Here is a 27674-nt window from a genome sequence, read left to right as displayed (position 1 = left end):
CTTCAAGCGGGCTTCAAACAAGCCGAATACAAAACAAGATACAAAAGATACATAGAAAAAAGCCACACGTTTACTTCATTTTTTATTTTATTTTTTTAAGCTTTGGTTATATTGCACCACAAGCAATTTACAGTGTTTAAAAGCACTATGAAATAAATATGAAATAATCTACATATTGTGAGGAAGTAAAAATAAAAGCTTTTGAGTTGATTGCTCAAGGTATAATAAGGTTTTGTGTTAGGGTTTCAAAATCAAATCATATGTTCTGTGGTTTAAACTCCTTTACAATAAGATCTCAAAACTAGCATTGGGGTGACAACGTTTTTTCTTGCTCTCCTGCTGTAGTGCGGCCACACTTCATCACTTCAAAATTTAGCTGCATACTGCCCGTCAGCGGGTTAAAAGAAAGTTACGACATATTACCTTTGCTTGCAAAAAAAAAAAAAAGAAAAAGAAAAAGAGGAATTTGGCTGCTTGGAAATGTTTGTAGTGTTATTCATCAGTGTTCTAAAATTGCAGTTGCTAAGCTACAAGTGACTAAGTAGCCAGCTAATATCAGCTTATCCTCCCTCTGTTATTTTATAAAGAGAGTGCCAAAAACATGTAATATTCTGCACAATATTCAAAACTACTTCTAAATTTAGCAGGTGTAAAACTTTGCTTCAGTGTAGGTATTCTCTGCTTTAAACTAAAATGAGTATTATTAATACCAATGTTATTACAGTAATTGTGGCCATGCTTATTTTTTAGCACAGACAGGAATAACTGACACATTTTCATTTTGATCAGGTGATGTTTTGTTTTAAATCCTTGTGTAAAAATTGTGAAAGTTTTGTACTTTTTCTTAAAGTTACCATGACAGTTCACCAACTTGGTTCTGCAAAATACTCAAACTTGACTTTTCATTTATTTTTTTATTTTTTTGAAAACTATGACCTCTATATAAAAAAACCATCCAGAAATCAATATGGTCTTTCATCCATTTTGTTTTGTATTTTGCAGAGTTCATATTTTGAAGCATTGAAATATTATCCCATTATTTTCTGTTGGTTTGGAAATTTCTATGTCCCTACAATACCTATAGCACATCTTTTCTCTTATGTTTTATACTTCCTAGGAAAGAAAAAATATATATATAGTTAATTTAGATCTTTAAGAAATTTGGAAATTTGTATCAGCTAGAAATGACCAACAAATCTGATCAGTGCATTTCTAGTTGTCAAACTGTGTCAGTTATTTATTAATACCACTAATAGAGTGAAATGTCCCCCGGATATATACTGTATTCAGCCAGCCTCCAGAGCTTTCAACTTACATTTATTTGAGGAAAGCCTGACAATAGTACTGTTTTAAATCAAGAGGAAATTTTGATGGGGTTTTACATATTCTCATTAAATAATTCATAAGATTTCTGACTAGAAGAAAAAACATACAAGCAATTCTGCATCATTTTTTCCTCCCTTCTAGACACATTCCTACTGCAGAGCCTGTTAAAAGTGCAACTACCATGACGAAGGAGAGCATAACACCCCAGGGACTGAAGAAACCCACTACTCTAAGGCCTTCAAACTTTTTACAAACAGAAAGAAAACAGATGCAAAGCAGAAACATTGAGACAACTCGCAGGCTAGCTGTTCTCACGAAAAGGCTCGGCCATACTGCAATGCAGCAAATGACAAAGACGCAGATCCAACACTTACAAAATATCTCAATTTCACGGACGGTGTTAACAAGGACAATTATGACAACTCCGATTACGGCCTTGATCTCGGCCTGGGCCGGTGTTCTGCCTAATAGAGCCGACCGCAGCCAACTCCACGCAGGTGGTCTCCCGAGACCTCTGCAGCCTGATCTGACCCTGTCCTGCCCTCATCTGGGCAGACGGCAAATCTTTCAGCGTCCGCTGCAGCTGCCAGGCGTGTTTACAGCTGCGCCGCATCAAACATTCATCAAATGCCATCTTTACAGTGTGTGATGTGAGGCAATCAGCATTTCACAGGCTGTCAAATGATGTCTAAACCACTTGCTACCTGGCAGTGTCAAAAAGAAACACTCACAGAAGGTGTGCAGGTTTCTTTTTAGTCTAACTCTTGACAGATGAAGTATCAGATATGCTAAAATATTAATTTTGACTAAATACTTAAAGCAGTCTAACGACAGCAAATCTCAAAATCAGCTTTTAAGTGTAAATGATCCTGTTTTTTTTTGTTTTTTTTCAAGCCACTTTTCACTTCATCAAAATCAAAATTGTTCAAGTTCTGAGGCAAATTGTTCAAGTTCTGAGGCAGATTAATTTGGCTGGCTAATACTCACTTTTTTAGGTGTTCTTCATCTTTTTAGGGGGGGTAAGGAAGAAGAAACATGTGTCTCCTGTAGTGCACATAATGGAGGATTTCACTCCAAAGTTGTTCCCACAAATGGCTCCTGTTAGGGAGAAGTAACTGACCTGATCTCTTTATTGGGCTCAAGTTTGGTGTTTCCAGCAGTGCTGTAGCACCATCTACAGGCAGCAAGCCAGTGTGCAGCAGGGAACTCTGGGTGACCCCATCCTGCAGTCACTGCTGATGTATAGCGCATTTATCTCGCTCAGTCTTAGCGAAAAGCACATCTAAAAGGTGGTTATTTTATGTAGAGTTTTAGCTGTCACATTTTTCTCCCTCACAAAGAAGGAAACATGCTGTTGTCAAAACCCTTGAAAAGTGTAGCTCTTCAGCTCATTACTGTGGCATAAACAAGGGGAAAAGAAGTGAAAAGGAAGAAAAAACATGCACCATTTATTGTTTGCATTTGGATTCACTGATGAAAATGTTTACAAAAATTTGCCAGAACTTTGTTTAAATGTTTTTTTTTTGTTTGTTTTTTTTTTTATTGTTGCAGTTTTTTTTATTACATTCGCTAATTAGAGACACCATTTTTTTTAGAACTGTAACTCACGAACGAAAAACTTAACGCAACTATAAACAGTTAAATCAAGTGACCCCCTGCACTCACAAACAGCAAATATTTTCACAGCTAAACAAAAGCACATAATAGCAGCATAAAACATCAAGCTATCTGATTTTTATTTGTTGCCTCGCATATGAGAATCATCCTCACATTTCAATGTAAAACCCTTCAACTGAAGATAAACCACGGCAGTGATCCCATATGGAAAATTTAAATGCCTTACGTCCTAACAACCATTTCATACTGCACACAAGAATCAGCATAAACAGGGTAGCACTGTGCTATACATGCTGTGATGAGGTCAGAAGATTGGCCTCTGGGACAGCGTGAAATAATGGCTTTGTTCCTGGTAAAGCACTAAGCATCCCACAGTACCAGTGAGAACAAGAGGGGAAAAAAAACAAAATAGCAGCAGTGGTGTGTATATATATATATTATATATACACACACACACACACACATCAATAGCACAGAAAGGTAGGATTGGCCAGTCTGCATGATTAATAATGTATTGTAATGTATATTAAAGCTAGACCCACCACTGCAGCATTTGCTGCTCCGAGGAGCCCCGCGCTGCCTGCCTGCCACTGTGGAAAAGAGCAGACACTGGTGGCATAATTACGCACATCTGAGAGGCAAGCAGAGGCCATCTGTCAATGTCTGAATCAGTTACCTTATTACCACTGCCTAAAGATGTAAAGATAGGAGTGGGAGCCACTTTCATTAGAGCGCACGGTGGCATGCTACTTTAGATGGCTCCAAAACACTATCCTAATTGGAAATGATGATTCGGAGGAGGAGAAGAGACTACATGGTTGACGCCCTAGGAGTGGGCAGAGGCACGACTGTGAAAAAGTGGCATGGCACCGGGCTTGTAATAATGGTCATACAAGACCTCGTTGCTTGCTCTTGCCGTCTCGTGGCTGGCAGCATACGTTCTGTTGCGATATTTACATGCGATTTGCATCTTTTACTATGCCAATTGCTAGTCAAGGATATGATAAATAATTGTCAAAGAACTTTTCACGCAGTGAACTTTTAGTCTGTCGATGAGTGGCTGATGAATAACTGAAGCAGATTCAATCTGGGCAACTCTCACCAGCCACCTTCGACACTTTGAGTACTTAAAGCTCTCCTCATCACAGACAAAGGCGTACTCTGACTCCTCGCTCGTTGGCTTTTTCGGCATTTCAACTGCAGTTTGTAGTTATGCAGTATGGACCAGCCTGGAAATATTACTGAACTGAGTTCACTAGTATAGTAACAATACCCTGATTTCACTGTATCACAGTTTAAGCAATTCATTTGCATTCATAGTGATAATACTACTAATTGTTTTAAAATGAATGCATAAAATGGTTAAATAGCTTTTATTCAAAACAGAAAAGCAACACTGTGGATACAGTGATATAAAAGGTTAACATAAAATAATAGCAACTATTGTTATGTTGACAGATGGAGAAAACATGCAATAACTACCCCTAAAACTTAGTAGTCATCAAGTGTTAGAATATCAAATCATTTAGTTGTGTGTGTGTGTGTGTGTGTGGTACCTTCTTAAAAGAGGTGATAATCAAAACTTCCAAATTTTTAAGGAAGTATATTAATAAGAGTGTCCTCATTTAGTGTTCACACCATAAGTGATCACTGCTTTTATATTTTTTTACATTTAGATATAGTTCAAACAGCCACATTTATTTATTTTTTTTAATTAGTGAAGAAAAAACATTATTAGTGAAGAAAAAGCATAATGGCCTTTATTCAGCCACCTGAATGGTAGGGCACAGCAACAGGTGAGGAGACAGGAGGGCTGTGTTCCTCTGCACTAAATACAGCCAGAGAAATGATCAGACACTCAAGCAGTTTTTCTGGCATGCCATTAAAAATCTTAATGGAACATGGAGTGGTTTATTTATTGTTATAAATATTTTAACTGAAAGCTTCGCTAAAACGGAAAACATCTGCTGAATTTATAACTAGTTTTGAGTTCCTATTCCAAAAAAATATCGTTCCCTCTTCCTATTCTGCTCTTTAGAAAGTAACAGAACAATTTTGCATTAGATGGTTGATTAGAGTCTTAGCTATCTGCAGTAGAGTCTGTGGTCAGCAACTTAAGGCACAGTGCACTTGGGGAGATATTTCTATAAAGCAAATTGACATTTTCAGAAACACTTGTTTCAACTCTGGACTCTCCAGAAATGTTTTCCTACACAAGAAACGTGCCACTTGTAGATGGGCAATATTAGTTTAAAACAAGTGAAAGAAAACGGTAGCCCAAACATAGCAATATTGACACTAATGGTAACTGATTTAGGGATGCTGGAGCGATATTGCGACCTTTAGTGACCTCTGTATACTTTTATTAACATCTTTAAAATGATATCAGCACATAGAAGACGTTTTCCAGCATGAATGAGGACAAACTGTTAGAAACATCTTTGTTAGGTTTGAAGAATCTCTACAGCCAACACCGCTTAGGTTCTAGTTTTGGTCCAGTGATGGGTCTTGCCTCTTGAATACACAAGTCATGACTGCCCAAGTTTTTAGAATGGGAAACATTTCTAAATCTCTGAACATGCAAATTTCCCTCTAGGATTAATAAAATATATTCATTCATCCATATGCTACAGTTGCCTTTCATGTCAGACAGAGAAAAATTTTGTGGTCTTCTTTCAAACAGCTGACAGGCAGTGTTCAGCGACATGTTGGCAGGTGAGTAAGAGGTACTCTGTACTTCATATTAGAGAAAAAAAAAAACTTTGGATATCTCAGCAATTTCTATGGTACCTCCTTTAAAGAACAGCATGAGGAAGCGTTTTTGTGATCTGAAACCATAACTTTTTAAACCTTCATAGAAATAACAGCCACATGCCAATTAAGTACTTAAAGTCCAACTTCACTACATCGATAAGAATAAAGGTACAACGTTTGAGTCTTTTCCTTCTCTCTGAAAAAGCTCTATTTGCATGGTATACTCCTAAAACAGCAGGTGGAATGGAAGTGGAAATGAGAGATTATAGTGTTTTACAGCACGCACACCTTGCCTGCGGAGGATCTAATTATAGGTGGAGAAAGAAGGCCCCATCCAGCTGACCTGTCACCTGCCGGACTGCAATCCTGCCTGCATCCAAGCCTTCCTGTCTGCCTCCGAGTCCCCTGCTATCTGCCCCCCCACACTCTCTCTGAGCTGTCTTCCTCTTTTTGAGCTCCAACTTTCTTTTCCAGATAGCAGCCTGCCTCCCACACTCTATCCTTACACAATTGCCCGCATTGTTCTCCATCTTCCTGTCTGTGTGTCCGCCTGTCTGTCTGTAATGCTGTGCTGTTCTAAAGGCTGTGATACACTGAGCCCGGCCGGTGCCTGAGGGGATTTGCACCTCGGTATCACTAAGCAGGGCTTATAGAATACACCAGGTATGAATTGCATGTCATCCTGAGACGGAGTAGACAGAAGAAAGGCGGTAAAAGGAGAGTTTCTTCACACACCCTGTCTGTGACCGCTTCCTCACCCTGACACAGTGCTGGCAGGGCTTTCATGGCAATTGTACACTCTTAATCATGACATTACATGCACTGTGCTCTGGGAGATTCACTAGGTGCTTTCAGATTATTTAAGCTTAGGACCTAAGATCACACACCCTCATTAAAAACAGCTAAACAGAGACATTTAAACAAGGTTTAAACCTCAGAGGCAGACTGTCACTACTCCAACAAAGGAAGCTCAGACTGTGATCCTCCTTACACCATCCCCTGGGTTAGAAGGCTTTGCGAAGAAGTCAGATGCACAAATGCCCAAACCCCACCCTTTCAAATATACTCTAATGTCATCAGAACTGAAGAAAAGCCAAGTGGGGTTTGATTCAAAGGATAAATCACATCCATTGCATACGCACGGCTAAAACAAAGACAACCAATGCTGTTTTTTTCTGTTCTTTTTTTCATGGGAAAAAGACCAGCACAGAGAAAATGGCTAAAGCAAAGATTTGCCTCGACATCTCATTCGCATGAAAAGAGTTAACGGCGATCTGCAGTGAAACGGGACAAAACTTGCTCGCCCCAAGGCTGGAAGAGAGTTCATTAACATAAGGCAATGACTTACCAGAAAGGCTATTATACTCCGTTGTCTGCTCTCCCACTGAAAACAGCTTTTAATGTACTGTAACGTATACAGAACTGCTGTGCTGATTTTTCGAACTCGATATATATTTCTGGCCAGGATCTGGAAGAAAATAATTTGAAGAAAACAACAGTTAGAATCATTTGTTTCTGGACATAAAGTCCATGGGTTTGAATTGCGTTTAAATCAGCTGCATTGATCGAAGACAATTGAACAAATTAGTCTGATAATCACTTATAGAAATTCCTCCTAAATGTCTGGGAGTTGGAATGTGACTGTCTTGCCTATTTTTTGCCTAATTTGTTAATAATAATAGTAAAAAGAAAAAAGAAACTGGGAGATTACCTTCTTGTTGAACTTTGAATTTTCCTCTGTGAATTTTGCCTCCTTTGGTTGGAAGGTTTTGACCCCAGCTCTGACCTGGGACCAGAATAAAAATGAATACAGTAGTTTACCACATTTTCTTTATTCCACAGTGTATATATTGCTGTATGTATTGTTGAAATCTCAAACAAGGCAAGGGTCATTATGACAAAAAAATATAAATACCGCAATTTTCTAGAGACACAGTACTTCGCCAAAGTTTTAAAACACTTTGCAATTACTTGTTTGAAATGTTGTTGTTTTTTACTGCTGTATATGCATACATGGAAGACAATGCAACTAAGAATACACTCCTCAAATGTGAATTGTAACTAACTAAACTGTCTTCTGAAAATGGCCTAGCAGGATAGATATAGTCAAAGTGAATTGTTTACTCATCAGCAGTGCAATACATGTTCAAAAATATTTAAGAGCAAAAGGAATCTTTAATTTTTTTTAGAGAACGAGATATTAAAGTTTTTCCATACATGTGAGAATAAAAAAAATGGTTTACATTAATACCAATGATTGAAGTTAAACAATAATTTTAGAAATCTAGAAAGCTGCCACAAGTTATATCAATAACCATAATTTAAGTTTGGAATGTTGACTGTGTTAGTGTTTTATTCTGAAAGTACTTTCATTTTATATTTATAATTATCACTAAAATCCTAGTTTTCTAACCTAGCTCATGCTCTTTGACACCCAAAAGAAAAAAAGTTTTACATCACGATACAACTGTTCTTGTAACAAACTAGAAGCAGGAAAGAGTTGGTCCATTTTTGTGGTAGAGTTTATGTGAAATTATTGCAAGGTTGAAGGGTTTTTTTTTCTCCCAATCTTCGGTGGAGGGGAACTGAGTTTAACCCAGTAAGTTAATTTAAGTGGCCCTATGTGTAAGCAACTGGTTCAGTAGTAATCCAAAATGTGGCCATCGAGACATCAAATTCCCTGTGCCAGAAGGAAAAGCACCACCTTTCATCCCTAAACTGATTGAACACCCGTTTGCACCAAGACTCAACAGTCAAAGCTGAGAAAATGGTGTTGGAACAACACATCCACACATATGCCTGTGGATGCCATGAAATGAAAAGGCAACAAATCGGACTTCAAGTAAGGCGGTCCATTCTTTTTATTTCTAGCTGCTGTCGGTGTGTGTTGAGGTGTCCCCAAGACTTTTGATTTCACTTTCCTTTCACTTTAACACCGTGGATTTAAGTTTTAGAATCCACAATTAGACTATAAATCAGTCTTCCTTTCAGCTTCCAAAATACCAATGAACTAATGGAAATTTTAGATTATTCATCAGAAACACTGCAAGTAGACTGCAATGTAGAGTTTGCTAGCTGTTTCTTTCTGACTGTTTTGTTTCTTATGCTTAGGTTATCAGTGGGGGGGTAGATTTGTTTTGCTAATAAGTCTTTTTTTTATATTTCTTTTATAGCACTGAAAAACAGATACGTTCTAAATCGAGTCAAATACACAGTAGTCTTCCTGTGCTCCCTTAGTATGACAAAGATCCCTGATTGTGGATTAAGTATAAGGTGGCTAATTAGTCTGCTGTGGTGGCCAGCCTGTAATTCCTCCTAACCAAACATGTTGCTCATAATCTGCTAACTGTAGTTTTACATATTATATATATATATATATATATATACAAAAAGAATTGCATATTAAGAGTAATGGACAACATTTCTTACATTTCTGCATGATTACTGTCTGCACTTTTTGCCATCAGAAATATTTTCAAACAACAAAGCTGTCCCTCATAAGCCAGGAAAAATAAAAACTTATCCAGTCGCTTGTTTAAAGTGTTTGCCCTCTTTCAGTCAGCTGAACAGCAATGTGCAGAAACAAATGGCAAAGGGCCAGTACTGCCTTACTCTACATTCATTACAGTTAGAGAAAACTCTGGTCACTCCAGGACTTTCTCTTGAATCTGATTAAATTAAAAAGACTTTAAGGAGCAGACCATTTAAAACCATATCCTCTGAAAACCGAGGGATACCTTTTATAAAGGTTACCGATTCATGCCATGTCAAACACATTCAATTTGATCCTCACTTTGTTATAGATGACCTCTAGCACCAGTGTGATGGTCCCTTTGGAAATTTTTTCAAGGCATTCTTTCTTCAAGAACAGACACATCGGCTGACCGCTCTCAACCTTTCAGAAATTTACAAATAGAGTTAATGTGTGCATTTTGTAAGTGTATCTGAGACTGTATTTATATTTAGTGTTTTATGTATAAAATTCACAAACTTACTGTCAGTAAAGGGATAGCTGCTTTTCCCAAAAAGTTTGGGGATTTGTCACCATTTTCGTCAAAGACAGTCACCTCCACAACATCATGAATGTCCTTTATTGGGCTTTAGAAAAAAAAAAACACACACACACACACACACACCTTTAATATAGTAACAAAAATGCAAGGTGATAGGATCTATTTGAAAAGTTTTCTTACAATGTAAAGATTGTGTTCCAGTCTGGATTGACGCTCCTGCTAACAGTGCGAGTTTGAAGTTTGCAGTTCCCAAGCTCGACGACCACAAAAGGGTTGCTTTTTCCTGCAAATGGTAAAAGATGTTTTATTGTCTAAGGTAAAGAAGAGGCAATTAATAAGAACACAGCAGATGAAAAAGTAAATGGGTTTTTACCGTTGATGTCTGTGGCTGGAAGATCGTTTGCTTTTAGCACGCTGATCTGAAGGAAACCGACGTCTTGTAAACACTTGTGAGAGTTTTTCAAACTCTGAAAGAAACAAATTGGAATTAAAAAGTAAATGGTGACTAAAAAAAAGGCCAACATTTTAGTGGTCTTGATATTGCTACATACAAGTCTTTCCACCACTGCGTCTTTCTCATCTTGATTCGCGATGGTGGGGTTTTCAGCGTCAGAGATGGAGACACCCCAGCAGGGTCTCAGCGTGACCAGGAAGACCAGCTTGCCTTTTCCGGGGTTCAAGACATAATTGTGATCCATTCTTTCATTTAATGGAAACTTCAATACGTCAATCTCAAACCTGAAACACAACAAGGTTTATGTCAGTTTTACGGTTGTCAAATTGACAATTTTTGATACCATTTTCACACCGTTATGATTACATTCAAAACAAATGAGTCACAAAATATATAATAAAATGATTATTGTATAATACCACCATCTTTTTCAGCTATACGTATAAAATAGGAACTTAATACAAAATTAAGTGCAATTTCAGATCCATTTTGGAATCTGGCTATATTATGGACTTTATAAGAGCAAAAAAAATAAAAAAAATATTAACGGATATATGTTGTATAGTAGTCAGTCACTTTTTCAATAAATATGTGATAGACAAAAAGTGAGCTGAAATCCCAGCAAAAAGTTAATGAAGAATGATGTTTGGAATACTAAGCCCAGGTAACAACGCAATGGTCACCAAACACAAATATAATGACTGTAAAAGCTGCAGCAGAAACTTTAATTCAAATATTTAGTGATTTGTCCTGTGATGCAGTAGCTAGTAGACCTAGCAAACCAGCACCCTACGGAGAGATTTCAAGTTCTTTTGTTTTTACCTGGCTGGACTCAAAAAGCTCTTTTTATTTCAGAAAATCTGCTTCATTACCTATTACTATCAGAACTGAAAAACCAACATAAAGGCAAAGACAGACTGTGATTCATGCTATTATGATTTACATTTTTGAGATTTGTAGGTTTTCTGTCTTAAAAATATAGTGATATGCATTTTGGTTTAAAGAGCCTGCAGACTGAACAAAATTCTGGAGACGGCAAATGTGGGAAAGTTACCAATTTCAACAAGTAAATACTCACACCCCCCATGATTCTGTACCCTTCCGCCGTCTCTTTGCGCACACCTCCACCTGTAAAGGTTCCAGGACGTCGTCAAATTTATTGAAGTCAAACTGCTCTCTCCACTGGGGATTTGGTTGAATGCAAAGGTTCTAAAAAATGGTAAGACACAGTTTTTAGCTAATGTACAATAACACAAAAACACAGACGTATGCTTAATGGAATGACAGGTTTATCACATCAAGTTATCTCCTTTCTGACACAGGGATAAAGTCTTTGTTCAGCCTGATCCGAACGAAGCAGGAGACAAGAAAAAAAAAAAAGAAAAAGAGGTGTGCTGTGTTGCATGTATGTGTATCGAGTTGTGTGCGCTTGTACGGGTACACCTCGGTTGCCACTCTGGGATTGTAAACACTGACAGCTTCCAATTAGAATCAGCTTTGTTCAACAAACAAACAAGCAGAGAGGAAAGCAGAGTGGTTTACAAAGAAATGACACGACAACACGAGACAAGTGCACCGTAGAATCATCGGGGGGGCAGGCCAACAAATACAGGTAAGACGAATAGGGTATGCTGGGTATGTAAATGAAGGCGAAGAAGCCCAGCACTTTGCAGCACAGTGAGAAGCGAGTGGCAGCCCTGCCTGGTCTAATGAGCTGCCTCTGCCATGGCCCAGTGAGCCAAGGTGCAGGTGAGTCACTGACGGGCACCTGCTGGGAGAGAGAAGCTGGGAAGTGGAGAGATAGCAGCTGGAAGAAAAGTTAACCGGAAAGACTAAGAAAGCAATAGGAAAAGGGGGAGTGGATGTGGGGAGAAAAAAAAATAAACGATAAAAAAGGCCAACCTTGCTTTTGTATTTTTGATCCCCAAGGCGGAAGCGGACGTAGACGTCACCATGACCACACTGTGGCATGTGTAGTCCCTCCACCAGGGTAATCTGGAATACGCCTGTCCACATCTGGCTCTTCAGCTGATTTTTTGATGGGTCATTAGTCCGTGGAGTTTGGCCCTGGTTCTGCTGCTGTAGAACAAAAGAAGAACATGGTGTAAAGAGCCTCAAAGTAAATATCTATTTGCAGTACAATCTTACTCTAGTAAGAGTAAGATTTTCCAAATTTTAATTTAAGAAAATGTATTCAGTGTAGAAAAAAGGACTGGCAATTTAGGTTTAGTAACATCAAACCAAAGAATAAACTCTTGCATTACGTACCTTGAAAGAAAATTGCAAAGTAAACATGTTTTATCAAAAGTTTCATACTACAAAACAGGAAAGCATGCTGGTGCTTCACCTTTTAATAATCAAGAGAAAACAAGCAAGTACAATCGTACAGTGGCCAAAATGGGAATATTTCACAATCATCATCTTAAATTAAAATAATCACTAATTTACAACAAAGTATTTTTTTTTTTTTTTGCAATTTATTAACTAGTTTTTACTTTTCATTTAGTCCGAAATAAAACATCAAGAACAAATGTGAGGGTTGAAATGTGAGCAGAGAGACTTAAAAGACCTAAAAGAAACAATATTTAAACAGACATTTCAAAAATTCCAGCATATCTAAAACATATAAGATCACAGACTCATCAGCCTTTAAGAATGCTTCTTTGAAGGTCCATATTTACCAGAGTGAGGAAGATGGCAAAGAAAGTTAAAACTTCAAAGCTCGTCTTGGCCTCCCCAAGTCTTGGCAAACACCATCAATACGGTGATGGTGGGAGTGCTGCCACAAGTCATTTTCCACCAACCATCACAAAACCATTACAAAAATAAAATATTTGGAGTTTTCTATGTGCAGCTCGAACTTTAACTGGAACTGTATGGTTTAAGATTGAAATTGCTCACTCTCTCTGTGGATTTGGCATGTCACTGAGGAAGAATATATAGAAAAGCCCCTCATTACCTAAGTAAGATGATCTGTGGTTCTGTGACCACCTTTCCCTTGCTAGCCTTCTTAGAAAGTGCGGCATCATCAATTCTTTGAAATGGCAGAAGATTTTAAATAAATATTTAGTGACCTCTGCAACAAAGCCAAAAATTGGTTTTAATTTGGTTTCTCAGCAGGATTGTGATCCAAATCGATTGGTCAAGAAGACAGAAATGGTTCACCGGTAGCAAAAATCAATCATCTACCATGGCCATCACAGCTTACTTTAAGGTTTTATGCATCTCTATAAGATGTACTAACAAATGTGTATGTGCTTGTGCATAGTTAAAGCTTCTTTTATTTATTTATGTTAATAATGTTACTTCCTCAGGCTAATAGTTTATCGTGTTAACTTCCTGCATGAAAGTAGGACAAAGGTTTACATTATACAGGGCTATCTCTATTGAAGCACATTAGCACATCTTTACTGACAAGCAAGGCATACACCATGGAGGTTTCCAGGAAAGGCAGGAAGAGAGGACCGTCAGCGAACAGCCAGATGTCCCTGGCTGTGACAGTCCCACTCATCACTGGCTCCCAGACTGAGTGTGGGGAGGCAGGACACTTGGCATACTGCAGCAGAGACAGCAGGCAGCAGTGAGTAATGATGCTAACCATACAGCTCTCTCATCAGCAAATTATGCATACATGCAGTATGTATGGCCGGCGTCAGAGTTTACTGCACATTGGCCAATATATCCGGTCTTAATTTAACAACAGGGTCCTTATATACTTTCTCATGTCAAAATTTCAACTTTTTTAGATTCAGATTTCTGGAGCTCTCGGCTCACAGATTCACTCTGAATTTAAGACACATTTTTGCAGAAATATAAGACCTTAAATTAGGAATTGGCAAAAAACAACTGCATATGGACAATTGGAACCTTGATTCAAGCATTATTTTTCTCAAGTGCTGATTTAAAACTAAATAGTAGTTTTCAGACACTTAAAAAGATAAAGGAAATAAAAAAAAAAAACAATAACAGCAAACTCTCCACTTGTGCTATGTGCCACAGAGGAAGTAGAGAGGAAAGGAGGCCTTGATATGTTTCCATGTTGGAGTTCCCGTGAGGCCGTGCGGTGATAGGCCAGGGCTGTAAAAACAAACAGCACAGAGGTTGCGTAGAGCTGACTGTAATTAAAGAGCAGGAGCGTAATCTGCTCTAGCCTCTTTGATTGCCTCGCTCCTTCGGCTGCCCCGGCGACGCCGCTTCAAATGGCCTTGCTGCAACTCCCCCTGCCACTCGGGAGGCCCCTCCTCTTCGCTAGAGGGTCATAACCCACATTGCCACCCAATCCAGAGGGGATCAAAGCATATCTCAGGGACCTGAATTAACATGGAATACCACAGCACAGCCCTATAAATATCAGCCCCTTCAAAAGAAGAGGAACAAGAGGGAGTAGAGGGAGCGATATAAAACAGGCCTCAGCCAAGTCATCCCAAGTGTTTATCTTGGACACATTTCTATCTCAGCGGCCAATAAAACAATTCCACTTAACTGTAAGTGGCCCCTAAAGAGAATCTATTCCTGGTCCTAAAAGGGCTGCACGATTGCTTCCATATGGTGGGACAGCATGGGGACAAGCATGATGAGCTCAGACCCAGGTCCATTTGGCTGGTACCTCAGCACTGTCCATCCACAGCTGTGATATTACATTCTAACATCTGGGTTATTGCCCACCATGCCTGGGAATTATCAGCCCTACCGATCTAAGGCATCCCACATTGGCAACATGCCTCGAACAGCCCGAGCCCACCACCACCCACCCTTCGCTTTTCCGCTTCTCCCACACGCCCCCTCCTGTTTGAAACACTATCACACAGCAGAGTTTTACTCAGGCACTTGCCATTCCCGGTCTCTGTGGTGGTATCACAGAGGGAGAAAACGATGTACCAACGTAGGGGGAGCTGAGCAGTAAGACCACGATAGGCGTTAAGTGTAATAAGATACTGTACGTTTCTCAAAAACAAATCAGGGGGAAAAAAACTGCATTGCTACATTGTTAAATTAGCAGTCTGATTTAAAAGGGTAGAACGTTGTGTATAGTCCCACTGCGCATCTCTGCCTCCCTTTGAGTATCTTTAACCATCTGCAGCGGATAACCTACAGCATTGAAGGAAAATGGCATTCATTTCTTTGTCATCTCATTTCAAATTGAGATTGTCTGCTGGACCATCAAGAGACTGAACAGTGGCAGATGTAGTGACAGCATAGGTGTGAAGATAAACCCACTCGCTGCAGAGCGAGTCCCAAGCAGCAACCCTCCAATTTCACTCTGAATCTAATTACAGTAGCGGTGTATTGAAAACCACTTGAGGGGGAAATGAAACTTTGTTTACTGCTAAACAAAATACTCCTATGGAATATTTAGCAAAAAATTCCGGTGACAAATTCAAGGTGCAATATTCTGAAATGAACAAGATTTTGCCACAGTTTTTAATTGCTTAAATACCATATAATCATGGCTTAAAGGTTAATTAAACATCTTACGAATATATGTACATTTATATTGGCTGTGGTGAAACAAGGTTACACACAAAAGCCAGGGTCCATAATATACTCATAATTCTTTGTTTTACCATTTCACAGTGAGCTACTGCCCCCTAGTGCTTTTGTGGGTAAGAACTTCCCAATAAAAGAAAAGCTTTATTTGAAGAATGCTACAGTAATCATACTCAGGACATTTTTAATATAAAAGAAAATATGAGAAGTATGAAAGTAGTTACCTTCTTTTTTGGCCGAAATCTCTAAAATAATAATAAAAAAAAGCATTCATTAGTGCATATAAGAAAATTTAATCTGCAAACATTTTAAATGCCAGATATATTCATACATTGCCTCTTTTCACTGTAGCATCTCGGAAATTCAAGCGGACTTCGAGGACAATAACTCCCATGTCATCTTCTTTGCTCTTAGGGTCCTCAAGATGCAACTCCAGTTCATGTGTTCTGGAGGACAACATATTTAAAACCATAATTCACTTAGGATATTATATATGAATTTTTTATTTTTGCTTTGAATTAAATCATGAAATTCACATGAAATGCATCGATCAAATACTCACTTGTGCAACTCAAGGTTTTTCAGAGAAATAGTGCTTGAACCCATGAAGTCATCAGCTGTGAGATTTTTATCATAGACCTGCAACATTGTTATAATCTATTTAATGCATCTCATGAAAAATAAATGTTTTGAGTTTAAATTGTATTGAGTTAATAATGGCTACTATAGTAACTCCGTGCATGTGTTTAAACAAAAAAAAAACAAAAAAACAAAAAAGAAAAAAAAGGCCTACCCGAAGTTCCACATCATTGTTTCTGTCTCGAAGCGGATGAGAGAAGGATTCGTTCCATCGTGGATTCAGGTCCTTGTAAACCACTTTGCTTTTATAGAATTGCTTCCCTTCAAGTTTGAACTTCACATATGGATCACTTGAACCTGAAATTAATTACATTAAAAAAATTATCACCACACTGAGAAATGGATGTGCAACTTTCATATAATATTAGAAGGGATATTTTTTATGCAAACATTTTCAAAGAGTGTATTTTTACCATGCATATGCACTAAGTGTAGGACAATACACACCCTTCCCCCACGACAATTATGTGAGGTACTGTCATTTTGGGGCAGGACGTGCACACCACACATGGCGAAACCAGGAAAGTAGCCGTTTAATTGTCAAAAGAGTAGAAACACTCGCCAGCATGAGGCGACCAGAACCCCAAAATCTAGAAGCAACCAGTGTTAATCTCCCAAGCCTGTTAAGAAAGTCCGTCTGGGAGCGAGGTGGGGGTATCGGACTTCTTTGTTTCTGCAATTGCACGCAGATTGGCCAAAAAAATGAAAGCCAGCCCCATGCCTTCATTTGTATAGAGGGGGAATAAAGGGGTGCTTGAGAGAGCCTGCGGGGAGGCTTGAATCACATGACAAAGGCCCTGTGGGGATGGGCTGTCAGGCCTGTCAGCTCCCCACTCCAAATGAACATCTCGCAAAGGCAGGCAGGACCCACAGCAGCTCCACCCTGCCAGCCCGTGACAGGGAAACCTCCAGGCAACTTGACAGGAGGAGAATGTGGCAGCTAGCACGGCGAAAAAGCTCTGGCATGAGTGAGAATGGTGACGATGGAAATTAATGGGGGGAAGAAAGGAAAAAGAGGGGAGAACAAAAACCCCAAGGAGTGGGGGGCTGGTGGTGTGGGTCCCTTTCAGAATATGTAATGACAATGTATGCCATTGGTGGCCCTTTGGCACAGTGCTGATTGTTGGGCAAACAGTGCAGAGGCAGGGGGCGTGTATGGGCATTGCATCATCATTGTGCCATCTTGTCACGAAGTGTAAGATCTCAACTAGCACAGGACGCTGGACTTGGAGGGTCTCCTTTTACCCAACAGGATTAGAAAAATAAAAGAGAAAACTCCACAGCGACAGGGTTGATGATCAACCGAAGAATAGCCTGAAACTTTCAATTGCAAATGAACTGATGCTGATGTAGCTTTGAAATGATATGGAATTACATTTAAAACATTAAATAAATCTAACACCATCTAAAAACAAATTTAATTTTTTTTTAGAGAAAAGAAAGTTCTCCAAACACTCAAAATATGTCAGCAAATTGTCACGTTTGACACCACACATCTTTTTTAATCCTTGTACTGTTGTAGTTCTGTTTTTGGCCACCAGAGGAAGCTGTTGTTTTGAAGTGTAAACATTAAGCTGATCTTCTGAATGGAATCAAATTTATTGTAAAAATTATCATGTAAGCTTTCTCTGTCTTTTCTTCCTTAAGGTAAAGGTGCCAACAGAAAAACATCATCCCTTACAATAAGTCATACAACAAAGGCATTCTCCCAGGGATTAGAAAGGAAACTTAATTCTGAGCATTAGGTTTTCATTAGCAATGTGGAGTAATCATCAGTATTTAATATATCCAGAACAGAATTACAGAATTAGATTAACTTTACAGACACTATAAATTATTGAGATGTCCATGCTGCTATTATAGCTAAAGCAGAGCTTTAAATGTAAACTCTCATGACATGTGACCTTTTTTCACTAAATATCACAAAATAAATGAATAAAACAGAAAAATTATTTCCAGAATGTGTTTTTACTTTTTGGTCCGTTCAAAAATAAATAAATGCATAAAAGCTATTCATGAAAAAATCTTTTCCTTTTTAATTCTAACAGTCAATTAAAGAGGAGTTACTGCAACTGTTGTTTTTGTTTTTGACATACAGGTTTCCACTCTGGTACAGTCTGCTTTTTGTCATACTGGTCTAACTGCATACTTCCTAATGTTTTTTTTTTTTTTTGTGTGTGTGTGTTGTCATTCTCATAGCAAAGTTGTATTAAAGCAAAACCACAAAACACACCCCATTCTTCCTTATCACACTAACCCTTTCCAAATGTGAAATTTTACATTGTTTTGTTCTTAAACATTACAAACCTACGCAGGTTTTATTCACCTGCAATGTTTCATTAAGGCCTCACCCTTTAGCTATTACCAATGGCAACACACAATGGGTTGCATTCCTTTAACCGAAAATGGGATTGGCGTCTTTGAACAGCTCCAGCCAGCTGCATCAGCCTGCCATATTGCTGTAAGAACAGTTTGAAAATATGTACGTTTCTAAGTTCAGCAGGTTGCAGGAGGGTCCGGAACGCTTGAGGGTCATCTTGGTGACCTACCGGCACGCCTGCTTCTGATGACCAGATTCCGACCATATTTTAAGTTGATGTTTAGGAGGTACCTCTGGAACCGGGAGGGTGTTGGCGCATCGGTGCCTGGCAACAAAGTGTCCTGTGGAGAAACCAAAAGTTAAACTAACTTGACTGTTCATAGAAGCTGCTTGGGATGTTTTAGTATTTTTGTATGCGACTACTCACAGTGCCTTCTGCATTATTGTCATCAAAGTCATCACAGTATTCAAAAGTTTCTGCAGAGTTCTGAATTAGAAGTATTAAAAAATATTTTTAATAAAAATACATAAATTTCTGCATGTAGTTTGTGTTTATACACAAATTCTTAGAGGTGCAGTATGTAACTTTCATAAAGAATATCTTTCATACATATTTGTTAAAACTTTCTCCATGTCATGACATTTTGTTATGAAACGGATAATCTGCAAAAAAGATCCATCTCTTTCTCCTCCCTGAGCTGCTATTGTCCTCTAAAGTGAAAAAAAAAGAAAAAAGAAAAATCAGAGCCAGGAGGAGTGTCCTAATATTATCAGTCAATGCTGCTAAATGTGCTAATGTTGGAGAAGCAACTCACCATCACAGTAAAAATCTTCCGTAATCGGTGGTAGTGCTACCTAGCCTGAGCCTGACCTTATCTCATTTTACCTGGAAATGAGGAAAGATCTGGCACTATGCTACCTGAACCAAAAGGAGGTGGGGGGAGGGATGAGCAGCGCCTCACAAGATTGAGATTGACAGCAATAAGACCCGCCTCCTGACTCTGATTGGTTGTTTCTAGTTGGGACTGGGAGCACTGGCAGAGGAGTCCAATTATTTCACAGATTATCTGTCTCACACCATACTATCACTATATAGTGACCGTTTCAACAAATATGTAACAAATATGTAAAAAAAAAAACACTTTTCCTTCCTTCCTATGTAGCTTGTTTAACTTTTATCTTAAAGCTGCAGATAAAAGTTACGCATCTGCAGCTTTAAGGGGCATAGAGTGTCAACAGTGCGTAAGAGATTTTAACAATCTTTGTTCACACAGTAGAGAGATTTAAACCATATTGTGTAACAGACTTGTAACACAGGTTTGTAACTGGTTTTGTCACTGTACTTCAGAAACGTTAAAGAGCATAAAAGGTTGAGATTATATCCCAGCGAAACCTCAGCAGGTCATTGCAAAAACCTACAGAGGCTTTTTCATATGTCAAAGATTGACTGATGGCAAAAAAGAAAAAAAGAAACATATTTCCAAAGTAACAAAGTGAATTAAAATAAATCTAAAATTCATTTGAGAATGGCTTTATGCCATCTCTCATCAATTCTTTTTATGGGCAAAAAAGAAAGACACACATGCTATTTGCTTGTTAGATCAACTATGCAAACATTCAAGTAAATGTGCTCAAACTACCATTCCAATATTAAAAACTATGCTTTTCACAAAATATTAGGTGTTCTTAATAGTGCCCAAAGTTTTTCAAAAGAAATTAATAACTGCATCCAAGTTGGAATGTCTTGGATTTGTGAATCACAATATAAAAAATGATTTCTAGTGCGAGCTATTGTATAAATTTCACATTTAAGCTAACAAGAGTTCTCTATCTTGATTTGTAGTACAATTTAAAAAAACAACAAAAAAAAAAAAAACAGAATATTAAAAAAAGCCATATTACTAACCTCCTCCAGAGACTCATCTGGGTTTTCTAAGTCCAAAAGACTGTCATCCATGGACATTTCTCTATGCAGAGAGGAAGAAGATACTTGTTCAAGGTCTTCCTCATCCCAGGTCGAGGGCCATAGCATGTTAACTTGATCCTCACTGGGAGTGACACATGCAGAATACAAAGAAAAGGCATCTGCATTGTCAAATTGAGCCTCTAAGGACAGCCTATCAGTAGATGAGTTAGGTCGGCTGGTTTGTATAGTCAGCTTTTCTGACGTCGGCTTTTTTGTGTCGAACATCACGGTTTTCTTCTCAGTGTGAAGACGTTTTTCTTCCCCCATTGAGTTTGCTCTGTTGAGGATGGCTGCAACAGCATCAGACATCCTTCTGCGAGTATAGGGCTCTTCCTCAGGTACACTCTCCTTCTCCGCCTGGTTGCTTTCTGGTTCTTTAATGGGTTCGAATGTGAACTTTTGCATGTTTTTCTTGGGTTTTCTATGCTCTTGTGGAGAAAAGCCTTCAATACGAACATTCCTTTTGCTCTCTGGGCTCGAGGTCTTCAAGTAAACCTCATCCTCATAGGCCGGCGGAGCACTCAATCTGTTTGCTGATGGAAGATTAATGTTATGAATCCTGTATTGAATGTCTGACACTGAGTGACTGAGTTTCTCTGCAAAAAGTGGTCCTTCGCTGACTGAACCACTAGCAACAGAATCTGTATCACTCTGACCAGGAGAGGTGCCAAAGTTGATGACCTCAGAAGGGGTACCCAGTGCATCAGTTTCTCCAGAGCTCGCTTCGACTTGAAGTGAGGTAAGGTCTGGCACTGATATGCTGCGCCGAATGGCCAGGTTCCTTGGCTGTTTGGCAAGCAGCTTTTTACGTGGTTTCTTGATGTTGGGTAGCTTAGTTTTTAGACGAAAATTCTCCAGAAATTTCTTTTTGCCTTCCATCTTAAGTGACACCTGTGGGGTGGGGAAGTCAACAAAAATGTGAAAAAGAAATCCGTTTCCCTCAGACACCGTTTACAAAAGAATGATACGGAGAACTACAGAGAACAAATACATTCCTAAAAGCCCCAAAAAAGTGATAACAGAAGGTGTTTGTGTCATCAAAGCAAAGGTTATAGGCACATTTCAAAAGAAGACGAAAGTGCATTTGCTGTAGATTATTTACTAAAGCATATTTCAAATCTTTATGGGTTTAGACTAGTGATGAGTAAGAAACTATATGAATTGTCAATATAGCTGCTTATCGATAATCTTCAAAATAATACTTCTACATTTCAAAGGAGTGACTTTTAAAATAAATTTACATTAGTCTCGTTATTATGTATTTTCCATGTGTTTTTGTGTTCCACACTAGCTATAATTATTCATACAACTGATTGTTGGAACTACTCCATTCTACATACAAACTCAAAGACAAAAATGTGACTCCCATCGAATTTAGACAAAAAAAAAGCTTATTTACCTGCTCAGTCGTCCTCTTGTACACACCTTGACAGAGTTAGCACTGAGTTAGTTTCCTACTATTTCGTAATTTTGTTTCCTGCAGACATCTCAACCATTCTAACTATGATGAACAACAGGATGTGTCTCAGAAGCAACGTCTGTTGATTGGTGGAGAGGCCATAGTGGCTGAAACTAGCACTACCAGTCACACAAGTCCTAGTTTCAGTGAATCAGAGTGCCACTGGTAAACTTGCCGAGGTCTGTCTGAGTTGTCCGTGATAGACCGAGCTGCATATGACTCATGATATAGGAGATCAAAAAGTATCTGGTTGAGTAAATGGAGACAAATGCACAAAGAGATTAGACTGACACCAAAACAGTTAAATGTTTGCTCAGAGTACAGCAGCCTGTTTTGTAAATCTGTTGATTTGTATACTTGATAGTTTATTTACATATGAGAGCATGTCTGCTTTTAGCTGCATATACAACACGCTTCTCTGAATTCTCTTATAGGTCCAAGTGTTTAAAAATATACTTAATGCTGTAATCTAGCCTAATTCTACAGCAGAACTGTCCAAAAACAATCCCAAAATACTTCGGATTGATTCTGCAACATGACTGAGGCATATGAAATGTCAGAGCTCATCTTGCACTCCGTTTCACACAGATTCACATTTGTTTACTGAGGAACACAGTTAGCCTAAGCTCCTTAAAACTGAGCATTTGTGTTTGTTAGGTATAAACTTTAGCTCTGTGTCCACACAGAAGCTAATGCAACAGACCCACTGCTGTTTCCTCTCTTCCTCTCTGCTTGTCTCTGCTCTAACGGTGGAGACTAACATGACAGCAGATGTGTTTGATTCTGGGCAGAGACTTGTTCAATATTTGCTGATGTCTTAAGGAGATCAGGCCCACATGAAAGAGCCACAACTTGGCTTCTAGTTAAAAGGCAGGTTTTGGTATCGGTACAGGGCAAGATCCCCTATGGCAGGTGGCCTCAAGGCCTGCATATCACACAAATCAAACAATCCAAAAACCTTGCTCGGTTGCTCTACACATGCACACTGGATCTCATCCAAGCCACAACACAGCTGGTCTCATGGCCAGGAAGCCAAAACATTATGCATTTTGGGGGAACATGGAAGCACACAAACAACGTGCAAGGGGAACAGGGAGGTTAGAGGGCGCACATTTGTAGCATATCATTTATCATTTGCTTAATGGATCACTAAAAGCTACTGTAAATAACAAATATCTGTCAGGTATCGACATTTCTTGAAGTAAAGACTTTTTTTTTTTAAATCTAATGTAAGACGTACAATTATTTTTTTTTTTCGTCTTAAAATTTTAAAACACCAACTCCAGCCTTCTTATAGAAAAGCTTTCACTCGTAAAAGGCTTTCACGAACTGAATACTCACGTGTACTCTCAAGTCAGTCAAACACTATCGCGTCCCAGCATCACCTGCAAGCTAACTACCTGTTGCTCAGGTTTCTGACGTAACAGTTCCGTTTTTGTGGCAACACCTTTCAGGTGGCCCGGGGAGTTTGACCTTATATTTTCCGTCCTGTACGCGAAGAACGAGATCAGGTCCAATCTCCTTTGTGATTACAGATTGACTATGTATTAAAAATGCTACTAATGTTTATTTCTTTCGCTGTTTAGCTGGTATGTATATTTATATCAGCTTACATGTGGTAGCTTTGACTTCGACTCCACATTTTAGGTTTTTTTATTTGATTTGATTATTATTATTATTATTATTATTATTATTATTATTATGGAATATTACCTGAAATTAAAGCATTGTTTCAAAGCATATCTAAAATTGTTTAGCAAGAAAAAAAAATGTTTATATGTTAGACCTTGTGTTGTATCATTTTTAATCTAATTTAATGTGTAAACTGCAAGTCACCGCTAGGTGGTACACTTGGTCCTATTTTCAGTCAGTCGTGTGACATTAGCTTTAACTTTTTCAGAGGGAAACTCGACTGGTTCGCAAAACTTGCAAAACTGCTACAATCTCAGTTTTATTAGTTGCCATAACAAGCAACTAGTCTGGGAGGAGGATGAAAAAAAATCCTTCAAGATTAAAGTTTCCTTCAGGTTCTGGTGTACAGAAACCCAGTTTAACAATAAGATCACTGTAGTCATCTGAAATATGAAAAAAGGCAGATTTTAAAGTGGTGGCATAATTTGCAATCCTTTCCGCATGGAGACTGCATGTTCTCCCTGTCATGTGTTTTCTGTGGGTAATATGACTTTCTCCCACATTCCATAAACATCACTTAGATGAACTGATTATTCTAAGTTGTCTATAGGTATAGGTATGTGCAAGTATGTCTGTGAAATGTCTGAAATATTTTCAATACTGTGGTAGAAATACTTTTGGCAATGAGAAATCCATTGCCAAAATGGATTTCTCCAATGAGAAATCAATGGAAAAATCAATTATTTGCAATTATTAAATAGTAAAGTTAATTAACACATTGAAAATAAGTGTTTTTTTCTGATAAATCAGTTTTCTCTTCAAAATGTTATCTGTTGGTAAACAAAAGTTTTAAATACCAATTTATACTTTTATCTGAAGAAGGTGCAATCAAAAAATAAATGTCAGCTTGCGGACAATTTCAATGGATGTAAGATCCATTTCATTTTCAAGACATTTGGAAGAAAGCCGATTTTAGCTTCAATCAAGTAGTTGGCCTTTCAACGACTCTTGTATAACTGATGATTGGTATAATGGGAATGAAAACACAAAAATCTTGATTGTTTTTCTCTCTTTTATGAGTGTTTCTAAGCACATACTTCAAACATAGGATTTCTGCATCTGTAGAAGTCCTATATTCCCTTAATACTCTCAGAAAACCCAATTTTGGACTATTCCTCAAAAACCTATGTTGTTTGTTACCTTTATTTAACAAGGAAGGAAAAAAAACTGAGATTAAAAATAGTACTCTGGGCTGTTTTATATCCTTGTTCTTTATGGAAAAAACCTGCACACCCACATACATTTGATAGTTATTTTTACTATTCTAAAACATCTGACTCTAATTTCCCATTCAAATTTAACCCCTGACCTAAAAGTTGACTATTTTCCCCATGAGCATAAATATAGAAATGTATGCAAAATTTAAAAGAAATGTGAATGGCGACATAAACACTTTTACAACATGATGTAAAATGACAGGAATTCATGCCTACATACTAAAAACCTGCAGATTATTCTTTTTATATGTTGTGGTGAATGTTGTCCCAACATCTGTAAGTGATCTGCTTTGCAGCAATTGTTCTTTTCCATAGTAAATATCTTCTTTTAATCGTCACTACTGGAAAAACACAAGTAAAATTTCTCAGTGCAACAATGACTCAGGAATATTTTACTTCCAGTATTCCTGCAAGACGTGACAGTTAGCAAGGTGTGTAGCATGCATGACAAAAGGACCTCCCAGATGTGGAATGCAATTTTGATACACCCAAGCTGTTTGTGCCATGACATGTCCAAGTACATGTGTTCAGACCAGGTTTTCATGGAAGGATTTGTAAGATATGCCAACTTAAACTCATTTAATTATTTCCAGCATATTTGATCTTAACCAGATTAGAATGTATGTCATAATTCTTATGTAACTTGCTTAAAAGTGACATATTTGGAAAAACATAGTTCCATTTGTTTAACTAGTTTATCTTAAGTGCAACATTGAGTACAGTATCACTGAACTTAAGTTTCTTCCTTACTTTCAGTTTTGAATTTGTTTCCCTTTTTGCCCGTTTTTAGGTATTGGAAAATCCTTTACATTCCTAAGTATTTTTAAATTGCCTTGCAATTGAACCAAACCACTGTTCCTTAAAAATATGTCCAAGAGATAATAAAACAAGCATAAAAACTCCTTTCTAACCTACGTGACCCAACCAGGAAGCCAGCGACCTACTGCGTATACATTTAATTGTACAACAGCGCCGCCTTCTGGTAACTTTGCGGAAATACATAGATGTCTGCAAAAATTTAACATACCAAATCTTACCATTAAAGGCTACTGTATGGTTTTCTATGTTTTTGTCGTTTCATCTACAGAAAACCTTTATATTGCAGGTCATTATGAGAAAGTCCTATGTAACTTAAAACTGCTGCTGTCTCTGAGTATTCAATTTGAGGAATAGTTTGGATGTCACGAAAAGTAAATTTATTACATTACACTTAAGTGATCCATTAACTTATTATTACTATTATTATTTTGTTAACTAATCTTTATTCCAAAGCTCATTTTATTTGTATTGCAGACATGTTGCAATGTGGCCATTTTTAAGCTTACAGTCTTTTGACTAAACTTTTGAAAATGCAGCATTAACCAAGTACACAAAGATGAGCAGACAGAGTTCAGACTGAGCATACACTGAGGTGTTTAATAAAGTTGACAGTTTATACTGTTTGGGACTTCACAGAAGAACAGATTCTATGAAAGAGTTGTTTACTTCATTTTATACAGAATAAGAGAGAGAAAAAAAAATTACACATGAAAAGCCAATATTTGCACTTTTTTGTGTAGAATACAAATTTTGTACAACAACATCTAGCATAGTATCTTAATTGTTCAATAAAAAGTTCACTTGAATAATTATTGTATGTTGAAAATAAAATAACACATTCAAGCGAAAACAAAAATGCAGATTAACTTAAAATCTATTTCAATTTTAAAACAAATAATTTTATTATTGGCAACAAAGTCCAGCTTGTGCCGCCAAACGGTCTGAGCACTCAAACCGAAAACAGCTCCTTTAGTTACGTGAACTATTAACTACAGACACTTACCAAACACTTAGTTCTGTTTATAAAAGCCATGAAGCGAAGCGGTGTGCTCTTGCACAGCAAAGTGAAGAAAGTCCTCTCCAGAGGTTCATCGATTACCCTTTCCTTTCACATTCATCAGTTATGCACAATTTGGACGAGGACGAACAGAGCGAATTGTATCACCGTGCATTCACCATGCAATATCTTGTGTGAGTTTGCAGTGAAGAGGGGCGGGATCTGCTCCCGCCCAGATGATGTCTGCGTTGTCTTTTCCGTACAGGAGTGAGAACAAATGTGGTGCAATTTCTCTTTGGAATAAGGCATTTCCTAACTGTGCATATTGGTAGAGCAACTACAAAATTCCCTGATATGCCATCAAGTGCTAAAAAATGTGCTCAACTATGAGGCGGTGCTGCCAAGACAGGCTGATTTCTGTTGAAGTCATTTATTATTGCTATTTTCCTCTGCTGTGTTAAACTGGATCACAAAAAGGGTAATTAAACACTATGGTGTATATTTATGTGTCATAAAGTGTCTCGCAAAAGCAGTCAGTTGAACTTTTTCAAAGTTTGTCACATTACAACCACAAACTGCAGTGGATTTTATTGGCATTTCGTGTAATTTTTACAAGTTAAACAGTATAAAGTGTGGCCTCATTTTTGTATTTGCTTCTTTTTCTTCAGAGGTCAGCTTTTTGAGTTTGTCTGGGTGCAATGGAGGAGAGTATTAATCAGAGAAACAGCCACTCTGGTATGGCTGCTTCAAGAGCACACTACAAATCTGATCTTGCAAAAAAAGAGTGCCAAAAAAGGCAATTGTTGTATGAAAGCGAGACGAAAGCGATAAAGGTTTATAACATAACCCCAAAATGTGTGGTTGTAGTTGTCGCTAGAGGCAGAAAACACATGCCACACTTTCCAGATTTTTGT

The 27674-nt window shown here is 38.0% G+C and overlaps 1 protein-coding gene across 4 annotated transcripts in view; it reads right to left on the bottom strand.

Moving 5' to 3' along the window:
* LOC103133815 (multiple C2 and transmembrane domain-containing protein 2) overlaps window positions 1–23481 on the bottom strand; it is a 51318-nt gene extending 27837 nt beyond the window's left edge. Inside the window, exons 1-18 of one of the 4 annotated variants that reach the window (XM_007545746.2) lie at window positions 23377–23479; window positions 21976–22281; window positions 20517–21467; window positions 19038–19097; window positions 18840–18951; window positions 16445–16587; window positions 16214–16290; window positions 15983–16097; window positions 15876–15896; window positions 12067–12240; window positions 11243–11373; window positions 10262–10448; window positions 10084–10177; window positions 9891–9993; window positions 9693–9795; window positions 9491–9592; window positions 7409–7483; window positions 7046–7165 (exon numbers count right to left, since the gene is read on the bottom strand). In XM_007545746.2, coding sequence (XP_007545808.1) covers window positions 7046–7165; window positions 7409–7483; window positions 9491–9592; window positions 9693–9795; window positions 9891–9993; window positions 10084–10177; window positions 10262–10448; window positions 11243–11373; window positions 12067–12240; window positions 15876–15896; window positions 15983–16097; window positions 16214–16290; window positions 16445–16587; window positions 18840–18951; window positions 19038–19097; window positions 20517–21455 — 2556 coding nt within the window. In that variant the 5' untranslated portion in view covers window positions 21456–21467; window positions 21976–22281; window positions 23377–23479. Of the gene's footprint in view, window positions 1–7045; window positions 7166–7408; window positions 7484–9490; window positions 9593–9692; window positions 9796–9890; window positions 9994–10083; window positions 10178–10261; window positions 10449–11242; window positions 11374–12066; window positions 12244–15875; window positions 15897–15982; window positions 16098–16213; window positions 16291–16444; window positions 16588–18839; window positions 18952–19037; window positions 19098–20516; window positions 21468–21975; window positions 22282–23376 lie in introns of all 4 variants that reach the window. The other 3 variants (XM_007545745.2, XM_007545744.2, XM_016668220.1) reach the window with 3 other exon arrangements.
* Window positions 23482–27674: the final 4193 nt, after the last annotated feature.

The sequence above is a fragment of the Poecilia formosa genome, unplaced genomic scaffold (genome assembly GCF_000485575.1).
Source record: "Poecilia formosa unplaced genomic scaffold, Poecilia_formosa-5.1.2 Scaffold13, whole genome shotgun sequence".
NCBI lineage: Eukaryota > Metazoa > Chordata > Actinopteri > Cyprinodontiformes > Poeciliidae > Poecilia > Poecilia formosa.
This window is presented reverse-complemented; position numbering and strand designations above follow the sequence as displayed.